We start from the raw sequence: 24,538 nt of genomic DNA on the forward strand, positions 1-24,538 counted from the left end.
GCCCTGGCTCAGAGAGTCCTAATGGGCCTCTCTGCTCCGGAAATCTCTAGGTGTTGGGAGGTTCCCCAAGCCCTCAGGGCCTCCTGATTCCAGACCCCACCTCCTTCTGACTGGGGCCCTGGATCCCCTGAAAACCAAACACAACCCCACAAAACTCCCATCCTTGCTGTGACCCCAGAAGTAGTTGATCTTATTGACCCTATTGTATTGGTTTAAAGTGTGATTTATTTAATGGCTTCTTTACATCTCACTGAAGGTGCAACAACTCCTGGCTCCCTCCTGATTCCTCTGGCACCTGCCCTCCACTGGTCCAGGTGGCCTGGGGCTAAGGTTGAACCCGGGCCCTTCTTCCCCTCCTCCTGCCTGGTCTCGAGTTCCTCCCCACGGTTCTGGGAGGGAGGGGTTAGTGGTCCCGTCTCACAGCTGAGAAAAAGGAGGGTCAGCCAGCACCCAATCACGGCTGCACAGTTGGGACCTGGGCTCCCCTCTGTCAGTGCCCAGTCCCAAACTCTGGCTTTTCCAGATACTGTACGTTTTCTCCACGGAGCTTTTGAAGCCAGATTTTTAATTGCACTGTGATGTTAAGAGTACATAACTCCACTCGCATTGTTGGACTTAGAAAAAAATTAATAATAATAGTAAGAGTACTTAGTCCATGTTCAGCGCTGTTTTGAAGACTGCATGTATTTTTTCATTGATTTGGCAAAAATGTATGGAAACTTTAGTGCTGGAGGTTGGGGTTGCACCAATGAAAAGGCAGCTCCAGGTGTGGAACACTTGAAAGGCTTAGACCTCAACCCTCGCAACGGCCTGTTATTTGTCCCCTTTTACCAACCACGACAGGTATGAAGTGAAGGGATTTGCTCCCGAAGGTTGTGCAACTAAAGCGGCCCGTGGGACGTGACCTCCAACTCTCACCCCCACCTATTATCACTTCTCAATCACAAACAGGCGACAAGCCTCACACCGTAGTTACAGGGGGAAGTTTCAGAGAAGCGGCCCGAGACCCCCGCCTGAAATCTACAGACACCTCCACAGATTATCTATAATCATCAGTAATCTGTAAACCCAAACAGCTCAAGAACACGGCTCGGGGATACCCCAGCCCACCAACTATTAAAAACAATTTTCACTTTGAAGTCAGTCTGCTCTTACAGAATAGAAAGACGGGCAGATCGTGACACCCAGGCATCCCGCAAAGTAGGCGGGTCACCTCAGGGACAACCTTTACCCGCTCAAAAATTCGTCTCACATTAGCAGTGAGGATTCGGGCGTCACCCCGAATCGTTATTTTCCTTACTCATAAGTTTAAGGCATGGAGAGCAAGTATTGTTTCTTCCTAGGTAATGAGTTCCATTCTCTTTACCCCTCCGGTGAATAAAAAGTTGACCGTTCAGCTGAGAATCCCGTGCCCTTTAAGTTTGCCCTACTCTTCAGTTAATTTTTATGTCTCTTTTCATTTTATTTGTTCGCCCGGAGGAAGAGGGTACGGTAGGGAACACACCCGCTGTATGCAGATATGCAGCCCTCTTCGCGAAGGCTCACGGGAAGTTTCCCGCCCCTTCCTGTCCTTGCCTGGTTTGAGCTGTCGCGAGAGTTCGTCGGCCGAACGCCGGAAGTGCCCTGTAGCTCCGTAACCGCCGAAGGGGCGGGCTCGAGAGCTGAAGGAGCCTACCTTACTAACGGCTTTCTCGGCGGTGCAAGATGGCGGACATCTCCCTGGACGAGCTCATCCGGAAGCGCGGGGCTGCGACGAAGGGGCGGTGAGCGGCCTTTTCTCTTCTCGGGGTTCAGGGCTCACGGCCTAGCGGGGTCGGGGCGGAGGAGGGAGCGGCCCCGGAGGGACGCGGAGGGCCGTCTGCTCCCGCCCCCTGCCTCAGCAGCGCTCCTCATTGGCCCGGCCCCCGCCGCCGCCGCGGGCCCGGCCGCCCGGCCTCCCAGTGGGTGGAGGCGCCGTCGCTCCGGCGGGCTGCGGAGGCTGGCAGGGCCGCTGCCGGCGGCGGGCCCGGGGCGCCGGGCCGGCGGGAGCGGCCCGGGGAGCGGCGCTGCCGCCCAGGGCCGGAGGTCTCCTCGGCGCGGCCCCTCCCCCGGTAGCCTGGCCCTTGGGCCCGCCGCCCCTTTCCCCGTGCGGCCTGAGTCAGGACTGAAGTTTAGCGGGGAAGTGACTTGCTCGACTCTGCCGATCTGTTACTGCCGAAGCTGAGACCCAGACCTGTAATTTCCAAACCCCGCTCCCGGTTCCTTCTCAGGGCCGCCGGTGGTGACACTGGCCTCGCTTTGTGCGGCGTTTTAAGTTCGCCAAGCGATTTCGTGTACATACCGTTTCATTTTCTCTTTCCGCAGCCTCATCGGCCAGCTGTGTTTAGCCCATTTTGCAGGTGGGGAGCTTGAGGCTGGGTGGAATAGAGTGACTTGCCCGAGGCCACGGAGGGCTGAGCCGGGGCTGAGTGCGCTCTGACAGCTGGCAGAGTTGGCCTCGGTCAGGGCGGGAAAACACGGGGACCGGCTGGAGGGTAGACCTTGATGTAGATCAGTACCGAGAAGACTACCGAGAAGTTCTGGATCTGGGTGAGGAGCTGATTTGCAATTATATTCTTCAAACTTATTTACGACCCTTAAATATTGGTCATTTCCAGCCTTCCTGAGCCCTAGTTCACCTGTATGAATAAGTGGGAACTTGGCCAGTAGTCTTCCAGCACACGTTAAGTTAGCTCAGTGTTTTTGTAAACAACCAGGCTGCAAGGATGTTTTCTCAGTCTGTCACTCAGCAGATGTTTATTAACATCTCCAGTTTGCCTGTGGCCAGAGAATAAGGTACTTTATATCTTGCTAGGTGACATGTATCCCCCATCCAACCCCCTGCACGCATATCCACTACAACTGCTGCCACATTGTAAGTCACCCGCCAGCACTTCTGGGCTTCTGGTTCCTAACAGGTGCACATTAAGTATGCATTTCTTCCGCCATTATCTGTGAGTAGGTCTCTCTAGTAACTGGTGTGCATTGGTGCTGGGTCCTCTGGCCACTTCTAAACCCGTTCTGCTTTCAAAGGTTTGCTTCGCAGGATCTTGCTTTCCCCACCGTCAAGCCCCTCAGTTCTGACTGCAGGCGGTCCGTACCATCTGTTGGGTCTGCTTTTCTGGTTTTGATGTGTGCAGAGTACTGTGTTGGGCAGTGCGTGGGGATGCAAGGAAGGGGGACGTGTGGATCTGTGGGAAGAGCAGAGACTGTGCCCCTAGGCAGACCTGCTTCCCTGGCAGGCCCCAGTGCTGGGTTCTGTGCCTCCCTGGCCAGATGGCTTAGGAGCTGGGCAGCTTCCTCATTTGTAATAATTGTTCCCTGTAGGTCATTAAGAGGATTAAATACGAGAATATAAGAATGTGTATTTTAAAGTTTGTACTGGGTAGTGTGTAGCAAAAGAAGGCAGTTAATCATGGACCTTTCCTTTGAAAAGAGTCAGAGCCCAAACCCGTCCCTGAAGTAGGTATATAATATGTAAGCTCTGGGGCCCTAGAGTTACACGGCTTCACTAGGTTTAGTACTAAGTGAATTACTGTATCTGAAGTACTTCAAAAGTGATAGGTACCAAATGCTCAGTAGCTGCCATCATAGTCATTGAAGGCTCTTAGGGAAAGAAGTAACATCCAGTTTTCAGTGGAGAATGTTGCCTTACTATTTATTACGTGAAGACCAGATTGGGAGCCGATGCAGGCAGAGAATAGTGTAGAAGAGGGGCTGCATGCTGCATTTGGGTTAAACCTGATAAAAACTACATTTTTATTTTGCCTGCGCAGCTAACAGAGAGCAACTAGATCTTGGGGGTGGGGGGTGGGGTCCCTGTCAAGAACTGAAAGTCCTGAACAAATTTCAGTGAACCAGAGTAATTTCCCAGAGTAAACATACTCCATTTTACATGCTTCCTAGACGAAATCTCCTTACTGGGAACTTTGGTTTAATGTTGCATGGATGTCCCAGGAAAAAACTGCATATTAATTTAGGAGGAACCTATGACTATCTTAGAAAACAGAAGAAGACGGAGCCTGTGGAAGTGTAACCTTTCCGGTCAGGTCATGGAATGTGCTTGTTCTTTAGAGCAGTTGTTCTTTTTTGTGTTCATCTTAGCTCGTAAGTCAGGAAAGGAGTCATTTTCCTTATCATTACCTGGGTCCCCAATTAATCAAAACGTTCCTTGATTAATGTGGAGGTAAAACCATCCTCTCCCTACTTCATCCAGGCCATGGTGAGGCGCCGTCTGTCCCCATGCACAGCACATCTCTAGTGACGTCTTTTGTTCACAACCCAGGGGTGAGTCTCCCAGGACAGCCTTGGTCACCAGCTGCAGTGCGGGCCTGCCCCTGTCCATTTCTTCCTTTAGATGTGAGAGCATTGCTGGCGGAGTTAGTCAAGGCACCCCTCTGGCATGGTTAGTTTAACTCTCAGCGGGCATCTGTCATCCAGTGCCTCCCTGTAGTCTGCCGAGGGTGGCAGGAGGGTGGCAGACGGCGTAGTGGGAGAGCTGGGTCCTGACTGTGTTGAAGTAGAGCAGCTTTGGGCCAGATGCCCTGTGGGCGGAGCCCTTGGAGCCGTGGAGGAGGTTAGTGAACTTTTCCATTCAGGCCAGGGCTCTGCTCTGGTGCTGCTTTTTCCTTGTTGAAGATAAAGAAATGTAGACCTAAAACAAAGAGGAGGAAAAGTAGTTATTACGCAAGTTGAAGGGGAAGAATTATGATTTAAAATAAAATATCTGCACAAGATTTCTCTTCAAGAGTAAGGGTAATGTCTTGTTTTTCTGTATGTCTCTGAAACACCTAGTTCAGTATTGACCCTCAGTAATTGTTACAGCTAAGCAGTTTTCTCTCTATAAGGTGACCTCAACACAAATGTTTTCTAACCCAGAGACCCCCATGGATTAAAATTCACTTTATAATAATCCAGGTTCCCCCTCATCGACCTGAATCCTTTGACTGGACATATGTCCAGAGCCAGTTGCTTTTCTGCCCTCCTCAGACAGAGACGAGAGGGTGAGGCATTCCTAGCCCCAGACAGACCCTCTCTGGTCATCACGTGTGTGCCAGGCTGCAGCTAGGGTCTGGGGGAGAGTGTCCCGGCTCCAGTGAGGGATTGGCCTTCTCATCCGTAGTGCTTCTCAGGACCCCAGGACCTGTGGAGAGTCTGGAAGCAGTGCCAAGTAGCACTCTTTGGGGTGTGACGGGGCAGGGCCGTAGTGAGGCTTAACTTAAAGCTTTATCCTCCCTCTCCCCCTCCCAAACATTTACTGAGGCCAAAAGTGCAGAATGTGTTTCAGGATTATCAAGAGAGTCTGCAGTGGGAGGTGAGGCTGCAGGCAAGTCTGGCCAGGCTCTTAGCAAGCTAGGCAGTTCTGGAAGCAGGAGGGCTGCATAAGTGACTCTGTTTGGAGACTGGCCCCTAGCAGGAGTGTTTGTTTGAAAAATTCCTGATGACTAATGCCTGCCTTATAACCAGTACTGCTGCCTGCTGGGGTGAATAGCTGTCTTTTCATGTGGGCCGAGGAGCAGCGATTATAAAAAGCCTGAGCACTGAAGCCCCCTCTAGAGCTGCTCGTGAAAGGAGTTGAAAGACCCAGGGAACTGAATGCTCGAAATTGAGGGACAGTAGCTTACTCCTGCTTCTACGTTGTAAGTCCGGGGAGAGGAAATCCCGGGGCAAAATACCTCTAAAAACTGAAATCAGTGAAAGGGAGAAACAAAGTTTAAAACCTGTTTATTTCTTAAAAAACTGCAGTCCAGCCCATCTCTCTCTTCTGCTCCAGCAGTAGCAAAACCAGCCCTCCCCTCACCTCTCAGGTACGGATAAGCCCTCCTCGCCCAGGTCATTACCCATTGATATGGAGATGAACTTCTCCACCCCTGAGGAATGATGCAAATGCACTAAAGCCATACTTCTTTCCACCTCTGAACGCCTATTGATATGCAGATGTACTAAAGCCAGGCGAGGTACTCTGGAAATATTACCGTTTTACCCACATTAAGTCCACCGTCTCCCACAGTCAAGATGTACCTTTTGCGCTGTTCAAGTAGATGAAAATAGCAGTACAAGGCATCGAGGTGGTCTTTCTCGCCAGACAGGCATTACGGTGTGTGGGCCCTGAGTGTGCGTGCTGCAGCGGCCTCAGTGTGTGCTCGCCCTCTGGTCACTGGACAGTGAGCTGGTCCCTGGGCCTGACTGAGTCCTAGGAGTTTCTTAGCCTGGGGACAGTACTCAGCCTTCCTTAACTCTTCAAGTCTTGGTCTTTATTTTTGACCCATGCTTAATTTATTTGTGCTTTAACTAGATAGAGTGGAGTTCAAATCCAGTCTTCACCATTTTGGCTTTGTTATTTGGAACAGTTACTCTCCTTGAATCCTTACATGTATAGTTTCCTCATCTATAAATTGTGAATAATAACCTAATTCTCAGTGGTGAGGGTTGGAGGAGACGGACGTGTCAAAGTTTATGGACCTGTAGTAAGTGCTCAAAGATGTTAGATCACCGTTTAAAATCTTCTATAAACCCTGGTACCTAATTGCGCCTTATGTAGTATGGCAGATGTTGCTTATCAGCCATATAGGCTCCTGTGAATTCTCAATAGAATACTTAATGCAACCACTACACATTACCAGTAAAGGGAACTTGTTGAGGAATATGAATAAATTAAGGTTGCCGAGGCTACTGTTCCCTGCCCCTCCTATAGGGTTTTGTTCAGGCAGAATTGGAATCAAACAGAGAATTGACTCTACCTCTTTCTCCATTCTCTGTTTAGGGGTATGAAGTTTATTTGGGGGAATCTTTTTCCTTTAGTTATTCGAAATAATTGCTTTCAGTTGGTTATCTTTTCTATTTTTTTCTTGGCAGTAATGTTTTATTACTTGAATGGTGAAATTGGGTAACTTTTTGAAAGTTACATGGCACATAATTGGTGCTGTGGGGTCTAGAGTTGCCCGATTTTATGGTATTATAAAGTTATGGAGTAGCACAATGATAAGATTGTCTACCTCCTTTAGTTATAAATATCTGAAACTTTTGGTAACAAGGGGTGCCCTGGTGATGGAAGAAGGTGGGATTTGGAGAAGACAGGTGATAGGGAATTTTCCGGATGGCTCAGGTTTGGATTAGGGTGTGTCTGCCGCGCCCCCCCGCCCCCGCCCCCGCCACTGTGTACTGGGCGTGGCCATCCGCGGAATCTTCCTTGGTTGGTTGTGGGGCCTGGTTCCAGTTGTAATGTCTTCTCCGGGACCAGCCACTCTCTCTTACAGGAAGGCTTCTCTGATGTACCTGCAGAGGGTTGGGATTTCACCCTCCTTGGCAGGATCCTTGTAGGTCTCACCCTTAGGGTCAGGGTGTCCCTGTGCCCTGGCTGTGTGGGTGCCTGTCTTGCCAGTGGGTTTCAGCCCCAGGCAAGTTCGCTATGGATTCAGTGTGACCAAACAAATGACAGTAGAACATTCTTGGGGTGAAAGAGTTTAGTACCCGGCTTGTTCTCCCGGCGGTAGGTCAAGCACTAGTGTCTCTGCCCCTTCCCAGAGCACTGGGCCGAGCTGTCTATGTAGTGCAATGATATCTTATTGCCAATGGATGTGGAAACAGTAGCCTAGCAGCAGGCCAGTTATATCATCAAGTGGCTTAAGTTCAGTGAGGATCCTGGCCATAGGAACCCCAACTTTCCCACAGTGCCCCTCTCTAAGCTGGGAGACCAGTTGGTGGCGAGGAGCCTCACAGGGCACAGGGCTAGTTGGTGAGGGCTGAGTAGAGGGCTGCCCTGGCAAAGGCAATCTTTTTCAAAGTCCTGGGGCAGCCGTTGCTTCTCCCATCCTACTTCCCATGGGGCTTGGAGTAGGCAGAAAAGAAATTTGGAGCCTGTTAAAATGGAAATATCCTGGACTCTCTATAGAGAGTCCGTTAGACTGGGAGTCCAGGGCCAGCCATACCACTAGCTGTATGATTTGGTTCCTGTAAGATGAAAGTGACAGCAGCTAGCCTCAGAGATTGTGAGCCTGAGAGGAAATGTATGACAGGAGCCATATAGGTCCCTGACACTTAGCAGGACCTCAGGACAGAAAGCTCTCTGTGCTTTTGTCACTTCCCTGGCGCAGGGTTGACACAGGTGAGAAGGTGCCAGGTGTACCCGTGAGAAGCTTTAGACCTGCAGGAAATGCAAGCTTGTAAACAGATCGTGTGATGCAGCGTGACTGCCTTCCTGGGAGCTTTGCCCAGGGTTCCAGTGCTCTAAGGAAAGCCTCCAGCTGTGGAGGTGATGTGGGAGAAGTGAAGGCATGCTCTTGAAGCGGGAGCGGGGAGGGGGGCTACGTACTTCCTTGCCCCCTTCCCTCCATCCCCCTGCAAGCTGCGTGCTGTGGTGGGAGTTGTCCCTGTCCGGTATACCTAGAAAGCCCTTTGACACACTCCACTCTTCCCCAGGTGCCTGGGCCCCCACTGCCTTTCCACAGCCCTACAGATGTCTCGTTGCTTGTGGTGTCCCCACAGACTTTGAACCTTCCTCTACTAGAGCAGCAGTGTGATGACTATTTCAGTGTCTGTATTCCTCTCCCTACCCCCCAGTTTGGAGCCCCTGGAAGTCTGTTCCTCACTCACCATGCTCTTTTTAGTGACTGGACTGCCCAGCCCAAGATCTCTGATGTAGAGGGGTCCAGTGCGTAATGAGTGAGCAATTTTATCTGGTGCTTTCCACACTGACTCCGGTTTCATCTCGGTTTGTTGATCAAAATCCTTTTCCCCATTTTGAGTAGGCCTTCAGTCGTAGGTCCTCGTATAAATGGATAGGCTGTTATTTTTCTTTGATAGGCATCAGCAGCAGATGTAGGGAGTTGAAAGCATTTAAAAATAAGGCTTGGGGGGTGCCTCACCTGCCAGTGGGTCCCAGGGGTGGGGCTTTGTTTAAAAATTTGTGTTGTACCCTCTGTGAATACTGTGGGCCCTTCACTGTGGCCGTGGGTTTCTGTGGTCACCACAGAGCATAGCCCCACTAGTGCCTAAGGCTTTGCAGGCCACAAAACCTAAGGTAGCCCCATCCGGGGGAGGATAGATGCTGTCTGCCACACACAGCTGTTCCCTCTCCCAGGTGGTGCTCACTGGTTCCCTAAATAGCCCTTTGCTTTTGGCCTTTTTCTACCACTTCTGTCTCCCACTCTTTACAGGGGAAGAGGTGGGGACAGACAAGCAGCCCTCTCACCCACCAAACCTAAATTGACCAATTCCACAAGCGACCTTTTCCACTTTTCTGTTCCACCCAGTTCTTATATAAATGCACTGTAAAGTATTTAAATCCAAAAGTAACTTGCCATTTTTCAAAGAAAAATGGAGCATGCTGGAGGCAGGTGTCTTTCCATTATTGTAAGGATAATGAGATACGGTCCAGGTTTTCTTTTATTGGTACCAGGCGGACTCATCTCCGGGCGCACTCCTGCTGTCCCTGCCAGAGCTGGTGGGCAGTTTCCCTCCAGCTGGTTGAGGAATGTGGCTGCCGGAGCAGCCGGTAATTTCACCCCTGTGAAGGAGGCCTCCTGGGAGGCCGGGACAGTGAGGTGGGAAAGGGCTTGTTTATTCTGCAGTGTCTCCTCCTAAACCAGATTGGAGATTCTAAACACTGCTGTTTTCCAGGATTACCTTTGGAGTGAAGATGCAGGTGCCTGAGCATTCATCCAGATTTCAGATTTAGTAGCTCTGGGGCAGGGTCTGAATGGCTGTATTTTTAGGAAGCTCCACAGGACTTTCTAATGCTCAGCCAGGGTTCAACACCACCTGTAAAGCCCTGGGCCCTGAAACAGGAATGGGCCCATTCTCCTCTCCTCTCCCAGTCCGGGGTAGGGAAAGAAAACAAGCAGATGTAATAATAGGCACAAAGGAGGACTGTCCTTGGAGAAGCAGAAAGGGTTTCCCAAAGAGGAGGTGTTGCTGTTGAAGTCCCCAGGCAGGGCGCCTGCTGCTGGACCCCTGGATGGCTTCAGGATGGAGGGTGGTCATGATTAGCCAGCTCTTGGAACTGGCAGCCTGACTCCACTCCCAACCCCAGCCCCCAGGGAGGGGAGAGGGGCTGCAGATGGAGCTGACTGTCGGTGGCCAGTGATTTAATCAGTCCTGCTTTCCCAGTGAGCCCTCCAATAACGGAGTTCGGAGAGCTCCTGGGCCAGTGGACACATCCACATGCCGTGAGGGTGGTGCACCTGGAGGCAGCGTGGGACCACCACATCCCTTCCGATCCTTTGCTTTATACATCTCTTCTGTTTGGCAATTTCTGAGTTGTATCCTTTATAATAAACTGGTAATAGAAGGGAGTAAACTGTTTTCCTGAGTTCTGTGAGCCATTGTAGCAAATTATCAAACTTGAAGGATTCATGGGTTCCTCCTCCATTTGTAGCTGGTTGATTAGAAATATGGGAAGCCCAGGATTTGGGGCTGGTGTCTGAAGTTAAGGGCAGCCTTGTGGGACTGAGCCCTTAACCTGTGGGGTCTGCACTAGCTCTAGGTAGTTGGTGACAGAATTGAAGTGTAAGACATCCAGTTGGTGTCTAAAGAGTTGAAGGATTGGTCGATGTGGGGAATAAACTCACACATTTGGTGTCAGATGTATTGTAGTAGAAACAGTTCAGAGTCGCTATTTTTCTTACCTACCCTGTGCTTATATCTCCATTCTTTTCATCCTCTTGCTCCAAGCCAAGACCCAGGGTCCCAGCATAGCAGGGGGTGTCTGCCTGGCAGCTGAGGCTGCTAGAGGCCAGCTGGGCGCCTTTGTTACTCACTTAACCCCTCCAGGCCTGTTTCTGCTACTGCACTGTGGACACTAATGCTGCTCCACCGGCCACTGAGACGGCTGATTGAGAGCATCGTTGTTGAAGAGCTTTGGGGATTGATGTTGCTCTTCCGATGTGTGGGATTACAATATTTGGGGGATCTGTTTATTTTGAGTGGCAAGATTTGGAGTTTATTGTCCCAGTGGTGTCTCAAAACAACTGGTCTAGGGAGCGAAACAGTCTTACCTAGTGATAAAAACCGCTAGGTCTGTCTTCCTAATTTTGTTTACAATGCACAGTTAAAAGCCATAAAACTAGGCGAGAAGTCTCTGTAGGTTTAATTGTTTCCTCTGGTTTCTCTAGGACCTCCCCGGTTCCCAGTATTAACCATGGCTCTACTTCCTTAGGCTTCTGTTGATAGCCAGATACACTTAATACTGTAATTTTTTTTTGCAGGCTTAATGCCAGACCTGGAGTTGGAGGTATCCGATCTCGTGTCGGGATCCAGCAGAGCCTTCTCAGCCAGCCTGCTCGCACAGCCACCTTCCAGCAGAGGTTTGATGCCCGGCAGAAGATTGGCCTCTCAGATGCCCGGCTCAAGCTGGGAGTCAAGGATGCTCGAGAAAAGCTTTTGCAGAAAGATGCCCGGTTCCGGATCAAAGGAAAAGTGCAGGATGCCAGAGAGATGCTGAACTCCCGCAAGCAGCAGAGCGCAGCGCCCCAGAAGCCCCGCCAGGTGGCCGACGCCCGGGAAAAGATCAGCTTGAAGCGGAATTCACCGGCAACCTTCATGAGCCCAGCCATCGGGACAGTGAGTCCTGCTCTGAAGCTCACTAAAACCATACAGGTAGGTTGTGGCTCTTGTCTTAAACTCCTGGAAAACCATTAACAACTGTAGATTCAGTCAGGGAGCAGGGGCCAGTAGTGTTTGGGCAAAGTGACAGTTCCCCCAAGGGTTTGGATGGTAACCATATGAGGAAGGCAAGGTATTATGTAGTTTTATGTAGACGAAAGGGGGGATCCAGGGAAATTAAATGACTTTCCCAAGTGTCGTAGTGGTGAGGGCAGAGAGGGGAAAGGACCAAACATTTGTTGAGCACATGCTGTGTCGTAGGCACTTAATGTTCCTTACTGCAACCCTGGGATTAGTATTCCAGTTCCATAAAAGAAAAATCTTGGTCTCAGAGATGTGAATTACTGTGCCCAAAGTTAATGCAGCCAGTCAATGGGAGGACCAGGGAAGGAGTCCAGTTAGACCTGGCCACCTGGACAGCCACCACCCAAAGGGAACAAAAACAACAACTGTGGTAATAGGAACAGCGGCAGCGCACATTTACTGAGCCACACTCATTGAGCCCTGCACAAGCATTGTCACATGGTCCTCCAGGACAGTGTCTTGCTGTCACACTCCTGCTTTGGGAATGGGGCATTCTGTAGGGCTTTTTAACACAAACCAAAACTGAGTGCACCCCCCCATACTTCAGGGTCGCTGACCCCCTACTCATAGAGAATGCATGTGGACCCTGTGAGGTGAATTGTGACCACTGGGTGTTTCTAGGTTCCACAGCAGAAGACCACGGCCCCACTGCATTCTCATCCTGCAGGAATGAAGATCAATGTCATCAATAACCACCAAGCCAAACAGGTAGAGGGAGTGTGTGTGTCTCTGTGTGTATGTACAGGTGTGTACATGTACAGACGTGTGTGTTTCGATGGGTGGGTTGTTAAGGCTTGGCCCAGGGATCCCAGTCTGAGGAACTAGAGGAGGAATTACATTTGGCTTTTTGCGATTAATGAGTTTTAAGAAGAAATTTCTTAACTGGGGAGGGGATACATAAGGGGCAGAGAGGCTCTTGAAAGTCTCTATTTTTTAACTATTAAAGTAGTGTGTGCTTAATACAGAAAATTTGCAAAGAAGAGAAAGAAATAAGAAAAAAAAAGAAAGCTCCTGCTCTCCAAAGCCAGCCACTGCTGAAATTCTGCCCTGGCTTCTTCCTGCTTTTTTGTTTTGTTTTTAAGTGTCAGTATTATTTAATGTATAGTGGTAGTTGTTGTTATATTATTATCCAATTTTGTGTCTATTTTCACTTTCTAACAAGCATTTTTCTGAGTCTTATATTTACTGTAACTATTTTTAATAACTGCATAATCCATTGAGTTGACATTTCCAGTTTATTTAAACCATTTTCTTGTCATTTTCCTTCTGTGAACCTCTTTGTGGATAAAACTCTTTCCAGGGTTTGGGTTTAGTTTTGTAGGCCAGATTGCCTGGGAGAGACTTTCTAAGCCAAAGGTGTAACCGAACATTTTAGGGATCTGTAGGTACTGCCCACTTGTAGGAAGTTGCAGCACTTCTGTGGGCCTTAGTGGGCGGGGAGCCAGCCTATCAGGATTTGAGCCCCAGCCTCCGGTGGGTTCTCCCAAGCCCTTCTCACCCCTCCTTCCCACTTCCCTCTTGGTCTTGCTCACTTCAGGAGTCTCCTCTCTGTTGTTCTTGCCCCCAGATGTCTCTTGAGAGCTTGCATGCCATATTAGCTTGTATTTCTTTATTTTCAGAATTTATATGACCTAGATGAAGACGATGATATAGCTCCCATTCCTAATAAACAGATGAAATTTACAGCCTCGGGTGGCTTTCTCCACCACATGGTATGGCATTTTATGTTCTTCCTGTACTCACTGGGTGTGTCTGATAAGAGGGATGGGAGAGGTGGTACAGAATAGGGCCTTTCAATTCAGAAGTATTTCTTCATTTGGGTCCTAAGATTTTCTGCAGCTCCCAATTGCTGCGTTTGACATACATACTTCAGGAGAAATGTGAGATCTTACAGGAAGAAGACATTCTTCACGTTCCCCTTTCCTTTATGGGTAGCAGCTCTGGCGCCATTCTTGAATCTAAATTCCTTTGGTTGATGTGTTAGAATAAACTGAACCTTGCCTGCTGGCTCCACCAGGTGCATGCAGGGAAAACATGATAGACTAGGATGCAGGTCAGATACCATGCAGAGAAAGCAAGCAAGAGTGGGAACATCAGGGAGGTCGGCCCTGCTTAGCTCAGTGGTTATGGTGAAATGATGTATGGGGCAGCCAGTGGATGCCCACCTTTTTTGGCCTTCAGAGGCCCAGAGACCCAATTTTGGTCACTGCACTGAGTTTGTGGACCATTTTCTTGGTTACTATTGAAGCTCTTAAAGTGATGTGTGAAGCTAAATGATACCAGTTTGTTATAAAGAGTCTGGGCCTTTCAGTAATTAGATTGCTCAGGTCTGCTACCGGAAGGGGCTCTCAGCTAACTCCCAGGCCACATGCTTAACCACTGTGCTGTCTTGGCTCTCCATACTTGGTAAGAAGATTGAGAAATATGAAATCTAGCATGGGGAGGACGTTTCATCTAGATTTGGCAAAGCTGATCTGTCTAGCCTGTCTTATACCCAGCCTTTCTGGCTGCATTCCTCCTTTCTCTCTCCAGTCAGTGCCTGGCAGACACTGTCCTAAATTGGAACACCACCTGCCACTTCTGCCTCGTGCATCTTTTTCCTCAGACACATTAATAGCAGGGAGGGAGGGAACTTGGTGCTGCTCTGCCTGTGCTGACTGCCAGCATGTCCCTGACAGACTGGGAGCTGATGAGACCTGCGCTGTGTGTGATGCCTCTGTGTGGCCGGAACAGGGACCAAAAAGCTGGGAGTCTAGGCTTTCTCAAGAGTGTGGGCTCCAGTGCCCAGTCAGCCTGGAGCTGATGATTACCTATTGTGATAGAGCATGTCTGAGAATGAACTTGACCCTATGCTTTTAGCCTTTGTGATTAGCCCCAAATTACAGGGTTTTTATAAAGTCTAAATGGTATGAGTAAGCCTGTGGCTTCTGGTCAGGGCTGTGTGTGGAACACTAGTTGCCAAGGGCTTCCAACACCGGAAAGGCTTCTGTGAGCGTGTGTGCAGACTGAGTATATTTCTCCTCCCCCATGTCGGTGGCACCCAATAGTCTTCTTGGCTCCAGACCTCTGATGGACTTGGGAAGCTGGGAGGCCTCGAATATGGGGGTTGTCAACCCCTTAGGGCTCTGTCAGAGGTGTCCAGGTCTCTAGCTTCTCAGATTCTGTCTGCCTCTTTGTTTAGGCTGGCCTGAGCAGTTCTAAACTTTCCATGTCCAAGGCCCTCCCTCTCACCAAGGTGGTTCAGAATGATGCATACACAGCGCCTGTCGTCCCCGCCTCTGTTCGAACAAAAGCCTTGACCAGCATGTCGCGGACACTAGTGAACAAGGAGGAGCCCCCTAAAGAGCTGCCGCCTGCTGAGGTGAGGGCAAGGAGAAGTGGCCACGCCAGCTCAGTCAGCCTGTGTCCTGGATGTGTCCTTCGGGTTCTCACAGTACCCGTGTGATGTGCCACCCCCATTTTACAAATCAGCAAACCAAGACTCAGTGGCCCCTGTTCTCAAAATGCTTGCAGGGGAATGGGGAAAACAGCTTCAGACAGAGCCCTGTGTCTGGTTACAGAGCAGAGGTCTGCGCGAAAGAGATGCTGGAACTCTGAAGAAAAAGCATCTAATTTCACTAGGCAAATCTACACAGCCTTTGAGGAGCAAGTGCTGTCTGAGCTGGGGGTTCTTGAAACATGAGTGGCATTCCGGGCAGAGGCCTAGAGGCTTGAAAGGGCCTGGCGTATTTGGGAAGTGGTGAGAGGTTCCATCCCTTAGCATAGGGTGGGGGGGGCACGGTGGGTGCTGAAGTTAGAGGGATGGTTGTGCCGGGCTCTCCTTGGGGGTTTCCTCTGGGCCTGCCTTGTTGCTTGCCTGGAATGACATCTTCTGTTTGAGCACCCAGCTATTCTCTGACTCTGGTAAATGCTCTTGTCCGTGGCAGCCTGTTCTGAGCCCTTTGGAAGGAACCAAGATGACCGTGAATAATCTGCACCCTCGAGTCACGGAGGAGGACATTGTTGTGAGTACTATGGCCTCCTAGTATTTGAAATCTCCAACCACCTTTGTGTTGAAAGTCCCCAGGACCACCCCCAGGTTCTCTTATTCTCTAGGGGACTCACAGGGCTATGCAGAGAGTCCTGTCAGGGCTGGATTTACTACAGAACACAAAGCAACATTAGCAGAAGGAAAAGACTCCTGGGGTGGAGGCCAGGGCAGTCCAGGTCCAAGCTCCCAGAGTCCTCTCCTAGTGGAGTCACACAGGATGTGCTTTATTCCCTCAGCAATGAGCTGTGATCACATGTGTGAAACCAGGGACTTGGTTAAAGCTCATTAAAGACTCAGCGTCCAGGAGTTTTATCAGGAACTGGTCATGTAGGCACCCTCTGCCTAGAGCAAACCAGAATTCCAGGCTCCTGAAGGAGAGCAGGTGTTCAGCATAAACCACATTGTTTGCAAAGTTTAGGCAGAGTGAGTCTCTCTTATCAGTTAGTATGGTGTGTGGTTCCCTTCCCAAATCCCAAGTTCCCAGACACCAGCCAGGGACCAGCCCTGGATGCATGCCATTGGAAGAACAGCAGTCAGGCTGGCTATGTTAACTGTTTTCCTCACAGCTTCTAAACCAGAGCTAGGGGCTCAGCCTCAAGGCTGAAAAAAGCTATTAGTTTCACCATGTAAGTTACCCTCTTAACTCTGAGCTGTCTGATGACAATATGAACACAGCTGGGTTCCAGCCTCTCTCCAGCTGAACCCAGAGTCTGATCAGCCCATGCGGGCCCCTCGTTTGCAGGTGGTTTGAACTGTGAAACGCATGAACACTGCCTGTGCTCTGAGAACTGAGCAGGCACGCCAGTGAGCAGTGCACATGAGAGAGAGAATTGTAGCCACTTTTGTGTAACACTTGGCAAATTCATAAAGAATTAAAACAGTTTTTTCCTGATCATCTAAGTAATTAATCATGACTACCATTTACTGAGCACTAACTATGTGGCAGGCTCTTTATAGGAAGGATCTTTGACAATACAGAGGAGTGAGAAACTCATCACCTGTAATTATCACCACTCAGTAAATTGCCAATAGTAGTCACCCTCACCCTTGTCCACCCAGACGGGTAATGTTAAAAGAATAGCAGTGACAAAATTGGGGTCATACTTAGTATTCAGTTCCATACCTTGGTTTTGTTATTTAATATTTCCCTTTTTATCATCAAAAACAAATCGTTTCAGCGACCTTTTCATAAGTCTTCTTTCTGTCCTCATAACAGCCTTGTGAAGGCAGTTGCAGGTGAAGAAATGTCTTGGTCTCTAGTCGGCCTCTGTGGTCCATCTCCATGCACCTTGTGTTGCCTTTCTGGCCTCCGTCTGTGGTCTATAAAATGAGGAACGGGAGTCAGTAGTGTGGTAACACATGCACAGAACACTGCCTAAAAAATGATTTCACTTGAGCTTTCAGCCACCCTGGGAGGTAGGCTAGACCAGCCCTTCTTTTCAGAAGAGAAAACTCACTCTCTGAGAAGTTAAGAAACTTCTTTGAGGTCACACAGCTGATGGAAGGCAGAACCCCAGGGATCAAACCCAGGGCTATCTGACTTTAGGGTGACCAGCTGTCCCAGTTTTGCTGAAGTATCCTCTTAGCACTGAAAGTCCCACAGCCTGGAAAACCCTTTAATCTTTCCAGACCGTTATGGTTGGTCACCCTGTGTAGAATGCCAGAATACATATTTCTAACAGATTCCCAGATGACATAATTAGCCACTGTCTTTGATGAGCCTACACATTCATTCTCATGACATAGCTCTCTGTGAGAGATTCCATATTCTGTAACTTGCCCATGTTGAGGAAGTGGGCACCATGGAGGGAAGACTTTGGGGGTGATTTGCAGAAGGTCACAGGGACTCCGAGGCTTGTAAGCCCAGACCCATTTCTCACTGCCAGCACAGCTTGTCCCCTCATCCGGTCCCGTGTCAAGAGGCCTGTGGCTGTTCCAGGACGCCACCAGAAATGGGGCCTCCTCGAAATTTTGGGTGCAGTGGGTATTCAGCTGGAGCTCAGCCCCGAACCCTCTGGGATGTGAATGGCAGGCAGGCAGGACAGCAGTGGCCTGACATTCTCACTTATCCTAACCACTCTTGTCTCTGCAGGAGCTTTTCTGTGTGTGTGGAGCCCTCAAGCGGGCTCGGCTGGTCCATCCTGGGGTAGCAGAGGTGGTCTTTGTGAAGAAGGATGATGCCATCACCGCATATAAAAAGTATAACAACCGGTGTCTGGATGGTAAGTCAGGGAGAAAGCAGCCACCTCTCATTCCCACTGCTCATGATCAGGCAGTAGGCCTTTGGAGCAAGCCTCCCTCTGTGGTGGGTGGGACACCCATCCGTCTAGAGCCTTCAGTGCACCAAGAACAGGCAGAGTTGTGCAGTGTCCTGGTAGTGCTAAGGTGCCTGCTGACAGGGCCTTGGGTTTTCACCCAGCCCTAGCACTTAAGTCCAGCAGCAGAGAAACACCATTTCTGCATGGATGGCACTCTCAGCACGTCTTGCCATGGAAGCCAAGAGCCATAGCCTACCCTACAGACGTTGGTCTGCTTGCCACAAAGATCCCTCAAAGGCCTGAAGCCTTGTCTAAATATTGGTACCTCGGTGCTCCTAGTGAGTAAACTACTGATGTTACTGAATTCAGATTCCCATTATTCATCTCAGGATAGCCTACAGAGAGAAAGTGTGTCTGCCATGCCCTTTCTGTGCACTGATGGGTTCCTTCACACTTGGTGGGCCACAGCCCTCTGTTGCCAGCGGCGATATGGAGACGAACCGAACAGTCGGTGGGTTTTGATTGGCATTTTCCTGATGCCTCATGCTGGAGTTCTTTTCATGTGCTTGTTATGAGCCTTTTATGTATCTTGGAGAAGTGACTATTCAGACTGTTTGTCCACTGTTTAATTGAGTTTAAGAGAATTCTTTATACATTCTTATTATGACTGTTACCAGATACCTGATTTGCCAAAATTTTTTCCATTCTGTAGGTTGTCTTTTTACTCCTCTTTAAATCTGTGCATTTACAGTTATGTATTTCCTTCCAACCACTGCTTAGCTGCATCCCCAAAGTTCTGGTATGTTGTATCTATTTTCATTCATCTCAAAATATTTTCTGATTTCCCTTGTGATTTCTTCTTTGCCCTATTGGCTACTTATTTTTTGTTTAATTTCCATATATTTGTGAATTTATCAAATTTCTTGCCGTCCCATGAGTGTTTAAGGAGAATATGCATTTTGCTGCTGTCAGGTAGATGTCTCTTAGGTCTGGTTGGTTTATAATGTTCAAGTCATCTATTTCCTTGTTGATCTTCTGCCTGGTTGTTTATCCATTACTGAAAGTGAAGTTTGAAGTCTTCAACTATTATTGTTTACTTCTCCTTTCAGTTTTGTTGGTTTTGCTTTGTATACTTGAGGCTCTGTTAGTTGCATGTAAGTTTATAATTGTTTTCTTCCTGATAGGTTGATCCTTTTATCATTACAAAATGTCTCCCTTTCTCTCTAGTACTCTCTTTCTCTCTAGTTAATATTTAAAGTTTTAAAGTCTGTTTTATCTTACATTAGTATAGCTATTCCAGCTTGCTTAGGCTTGCTGTTTGGGTGATTCACCTTTCTCCATCCTTTTACTTTCAGCCTTTTTGTGTCTTTGAATCTGAATTGTGTCTCCTATAGATAGTATATAGTTGCGTCTTTTAAAGAATCCAGACTGATCATCTCTGCCTTTTAATTAGATTATTTAATCCATTCATATTTGATGTGGCCTTCTTTTGCATTACATGAATATTTTTTAGTATAACATTTTAGTTCCTTTTAATGATTTTTTCACTGTATTTTTAGTCACTTTCTTAATGGTTGCTCAAGAGTTTTACAGTATGCATCATAGCTTATCAGAATCTATTTCAGATTAGTAGTAACTAAGCTCCAGTGAGGTACAGAAATGTTACTCCTGTATAGCTCTAGTTGTTCTTCCCCCCTTTTTCGTCTGTATCGCTGTACTCACTGCGTATTATATGAAGTGGGAGTACAATGCATACAGCAGGTAATCCTTTGTAGACTAGTGAAAGTCTGTACGTATGCTTCTGAATTTTCACTTAATTTCATAAACATAATAGCATAAACATTTCCCTTTCCATTTGCTTCATAAACAAGTTTGGATCACTTCAGAGTCCACTTTCTCCCTTATTTCAACTCTCATCTCTTGCCAGATTCAAGGTCTGTTGCCTCTTTGCGTCTTGGTTCTTATCCTTGAATGGACCTCACACCCTGGGATTTTCTTCATCTCTGAGCTCTGCGGAAACCTGGCAGCTCCATCCTTGGGTTTGGAACCAGAGCTGTCAGTGGCAGTAACCCTTGTCCTTTTGTGTGAAGAGCTGAGGTCTCATGGCAGAGCCTTTTCTTGTTTGGTTTTTCAGGGCAGCCAATGAAGTGCAACCTTCACATGAATGGGAATGTTATCACCTCAGACCAACCCATCCTGCTGTAAGTGCCAAGGGCAGTGGTGCTGGGGACCGGGTGGAGCTTTTCTGTTTGCTTGCTCTGCGCAATCGTCTCTTTATTCTAAGGGGTATAGTGCCTGCATCCCAGCTTTCTCCTCCATTCCATTACCTCTGCTCGGATCAGGCAGTTAGTCAGGGTGCTTAAATTTGTACACAGTGGCTTGCCGCGGCCTTTCCATAGGGGGCTAACCCCACAGAGGCTAGCGTTAAGGCCACATTCCAGCTTTGTAGTTTAGAAACACCTGAAAAGAAAGTGGAGAACAGGCCAGTTTCACTCTTTTTACAACTATGTATATTGTTCAGGTGAACTGAAAATGCCACCTCCTTGTCATCGACTCTGACGGAGACAGTGCCAGGTGCTACTCTTCATTTTCTTACCCTCACCTGGGCATGCGTGCCTAGCCCAGGACTGAGAGGTTTTTGGAGCCCACTTGCATAAAATGTAGACTGGCAAGACACTTTTATAGACAAGGAGACAGAGACCCAGGGAGGATATTAGACTTGCCAGTGTGGTTTGGGGGAGGCCTGAAATAACTTTGAAATTTAGAAAGACCAGGATTTGAACCCTGGATATTGAATTGTGGATTTGAACAAATATCTTAAGCTATATTCCAGGAATAAGTTGTATTCTCCAACATTTTTATGACCTAATAAATTTGGGAACCATTAGGCTGAACAGAGTTGATTTCTTTACTTCAAGACCTCTCAGAACGTAAGATACACCGATGTGTGTGTGACCACCCTGAGGGACATGCAGTGTTCCCTAAATTTAAAACCCCAGATCACAACTGGCTGCATCTCCGTTTTCTCTTCAGCACATAAAAACAGGATAGGTTTGCCATCATGGGGAAACGAGATAAAGGGGTACAGGAAGTGTTGTATTTGCTGTCTGTCTTACAACAGATGCTCAGTCAGTGATGGGACCTTCCCATCTAAGAGAAGGCTGACAAGGATTTTGGTTCTGCTCTGCTCTCCACAGACGGCTGAGTGACAGCCCCTCAGTGAAGAAGGAGAGTGAGCTGCCGCGCAGGGTGAATCCTGCCGCCTCATCCGGCCCTCCTGCTGAAGTGGACCCCGACACCATCCTAAAGGCACTCTTCAAGTCCTCAGGGGCCTCTGTGACCACACAGCCCACAGAGTTCAAAATCAAACTTTGAGCGGGGGAGTGAGGCAGCCAGAAGCAGGGGCGGGGGAGGGTGGCTTGGTTTCCCAAAGCAAAGCTTGTGACCAATGGGCCGTTGGACTGGAGGCCCCTGAGCGTGGGAAGGCTCGCCAGGGGTGGGGAGCTCCCTCCCTGGGTGCTCCCTCCCCCCCGTATTGTGTTCTGCCCTCTGCTCTTCTGTATGTTAACAGTTCCTGTAGTATGTTTGTTTCTTCTCCCTCCGTCTCATCACCAAGGTAGGCTTGTGTTGCTCAGAGTGTCCCCCTAACCTTAGCCCCAGAGTGATCTCTTGTCTGGAGTGGTTCCCTGAATTCTCTGGGCGGCTTTCTCGCGGCACTGCAGAATGCAAGGCAGGGGCTATTTGAAGGATGCTGCTTTCTCCAGGTGGGGAGTGGTTGCTTCCCTTCCTTTTTTTAAAACTTTTCACACAAAGCAGGAAATGGAATCCCCTGCCATCCAAATGGGGGCTGCATTAGCTCAAGAGCTTTGCTATTTAACTGCCTGGTCAGTGGAAATGGCCTGGATGGGGATCCAGTCACAGGCCCCTTGTCCTCTTGTCTGATCTGGAAAGGGCCCTGTGGGAAGGGTGGGTGAGGCTGCTGCCCTGCCAGGAAGAGGGCACGCCTGCCAGTCCATGCCATTCACATTACCCTTTCCCTTGAGCTATACCGAGGGCCCCACCCCAGATCTAATGGCCACCTGGGTGTCACTGCTGCAAGAGACTTGTGTTGTTAGCCCTCCCAGTTCTCACTCAGCACAGCACTCGCCACACCCTGGTTTGGGTGTAAATGCCAGCTCTCTACTTGGGTTCTTCAAACTGTCTGCCTTCCGTTCTGTGATACAGTAGGTCTGGGGGCATATTTGAACGGGAGACAGGCTTGCTCCTCGGTCTTCATTTCTGGCCTCATGTCTGCAGGACAGTAGTCAGAGATGCTGAGACATACATCCAGCTGCCACCAGGGGGTACTGGCCCCACTATTGTGAGTGTCCATGACCAGAGTGGTATTTTCCTGCTGTGGCAATGCGAGGAGGGAGTTAAGAGAGCAGAGCAGCCCTTCTGGGCAAGCTGCTAGGTTCCCTCAGTATGGTTCCAGGCAGTTGGGGCCAAGCTGTAGAACCCAGGGGCACCCCTGAATACCAGGACAGTGTTGCTCCAGCGTCATTCTCGGTCTCCTGCTGGTTTTGGGGGGCTATAAAGGGAATCCAGGCTGGCAGAGCCGGAGCAATTTGGGCAGCAAGAGTCTGGGAGCTCTACAGTCAGTAGTAGGTGCTCTGAAAGGCACAAACCCAGAAAGTAAGGAGGACCTGAGACACAGCCTTTCACGACCTGTGTGGGGCCAGCCCAGTGAGGACAAGCCTGGAAACATGTTTCCACAGAGTTACGTCTGTCAATCAGGAAGGACCCAGGGTTTGAAGACAGCCCAGTCCTGGGATGTCTAAGGAATGTGCCTGATGGTGCTCCACTCTCCAGTTCTTTAAAGAATGCTGCTTTTGTTCCCTTCTGCTCCTTTGAACAGGTGCAAACTTAATTCTTCTCAGCAGCTGGAAGACATTCCTCCTATACTTTACCCTTCTTGGCCCAAGAGAGCACCCATAGACAGTAGGACCTGGTTTTCTCAGGTACTATGGACAGTCAGATCACTGCTTGGGACTTTGCTTCAAGTAGGGATGGTAAAACAGCCTGACTGCATGGCTTTATCCTCCCTTCCCATTCCCCTTATCCCACACCAGGCTGCTCTGGCTATCACAGTTTCACTGAGCCCAGCTGCAGCCACCTGACTATCTGGACCCTGCCCTCTGGATAGCCATATGGTACATGGCAGGGTAGAGCCTGTATGCCTCCCCCGCTCTACAGGATGTTATCGTGGAAGAGGGAAGAGAAGGTGGTGGGCCAATCCTTGTTCCCTCTACCTACCACTTCCCTACATTCCCCATTTGTGTCTTGTTCAAAAGGAGAAGAGGAGGCTTGAAGGGATGAAGGCGGCTATGTGTTACTTACCCATTTCTGAATAAACGTTTGTTATTCCTACCTTTAAGCTGTTATTTATTAAAAAGATCCTGCTAAGTGACCTCGGGGGTCTTGGCACTGACAACAGGAATTTGCCTTTGCTTCACTACTGAACCGCTATGACCTTGGGGAGGTTCCTCTTAGAACTAACTTGTGGAATCTCAGCCTCCACAGCTGGGAGAACATGAGCCTTAACATCTGGAAGCACCTAGCTTAGTGACTCCGTACCTCCAGGGCCTAAAGCACCTCAATGGGTGTTAAACACAGTCAACCCCAACATAGGTCTGTTCATGGGGCACAGGAGCCTGACCTTTGCCTTGTTTGAAGAAGTTTAACTCATGGGTGAAATGTATCTTTTATGTCAAGTATGCATTCGAAAAAAATTGTTGATACTTGGGATTTTGTGTGTAGTAAAATAAACCTAAATTTACCATCTTCACCGTTTTAAAATACAGTTCAGTGGTATTAAGTAATGTGCTATCACCACCACCCAACCTCATTGTAGAATTGAAACTAAACCAGGCTCTTCCCTCCCCGAGCCCCTGGTAACTCCCATTATACTTGCTGTCTGTGTGAGTTTGATTACTCACATTAGTGGAATCATATGGTATTTATCTTTTTGTGACTGGCTTATTTCACTTAGCATAATGTCCTCGAGGTTCATCTGTGTTGTAGCCTGTTAGAATCTAACGGCCTCTCGCCACCTCTCCTTGCTGCTGCCCTGGTATCCCCGCTCCTTTGCAATATAGTAGCCAAGGTGACTACGCTCATCACCCCTCTGCTCAAAATCCACAGTAGCCCCCATCATAGACTAACAGTGCTTTTGGGGATGTGCCTAATCCCACAGGGTGGGCCAAGACGCCTGCCCCCCTTGCTGATTTCTCCCTGGCTCACTGCTCCAGCCATACGGGTCTCCTTGGGATTTTTCTTCCTCACCAGGTAGGTTCCAGCCTTAGGACCTTTGCTTCTCTCTTCTCAGAATACTCCCAGACATCTGGACGCCTGGCTCCATTTTCCTTCAAGTATTGTGCAAATGTCACTTAAAAGAGGCCTTCACCGTATTTAAAATTGGAACATCCTCCTCCCTTGCCACGCTCCCCATCCTCCATTTTTCTCTGACACACAGGCATTATGTTTTGCATTTTCTTCTGTTCATTGA

At 48.9% G+C, this 24,538-nt stretch overlaps 1 protein-coding gene and 1 non-coding gene across 5 annotated transcripts; one reads left to right on the forward strand and one right to left on the reverse strand.

The window, feature by feature from the left end:
* Positions 1 to 1,167: 1,167 nt before the first annotated feature.
* On the reverse strand, positions 1,168 to 1,317 carry LOC118935328 (U12 minor spliceosomal RNA). The gene has a single exon (XR_005033777.1). It is a non-coding gene; the product is annotated as a U12 minor spliceosomal RNA (small nuclear RNA).
* A 241-nt stretch (positions 1,318 to 1,558) lies between these two features.
* Positions 1,559 to 23,400, forward strand: POLDIP3 (DNA polymerase delta interacting protein 3). Of its 4 annotated transcripts, none has more exons than XM_057486311.1 (9): positions 1,559 to 1,763; positions 11,223 to 11,613; positions 12,325 to 12,411; positions 13,323 to 13,415; positions 14,885 to 15,064; positions 15,630 to 15,707; positions 17,826 to 17,955; positions 20,126 to 20,192; positions 21,189 to 23,400. In XM_057486311.1, exons 1-9 carry the CDS (start codon positions 1,705 to 1,707, stop codon positions 21,364 to 21,366), a joined length of 1,263 nt encoding a protein of 420 aa, XP_057342294.1. In that variant the 5' UTR covers positions 1,559 to 1,704; the 3' UTR covers positions 21,367 to 23,400. The 4 variants fall into 4 exon arrangements, with proteins under 4 accessions (XP_057342294.1, XP_036787272.1, XP_036787273.1 ...); XM_036931377.2 differs by having other exon boundaries at positions 12,334 to 12,411; XM_036931378.2 differs by having other exon boundaries at positions 12,337 to 12,411.
* The last annotated feature ends 1,138 nt before the right edge of the window (positions 23,401 to 24,538 follow it).

This window comes from Manis pentadactyla, chromosome 10 (assembly GCF_030020395.1).
Source record: "Manis pentadactyla isolate mManPen7 chromosome 10, mManPen7.hap1, whole genome shotgun sequence".
Lineage (NCBI taxonomy): Eukaryota > Metazoa > Chordata > Mammalia > Pholidota > Manidae > Manis > Manis pentadactyla.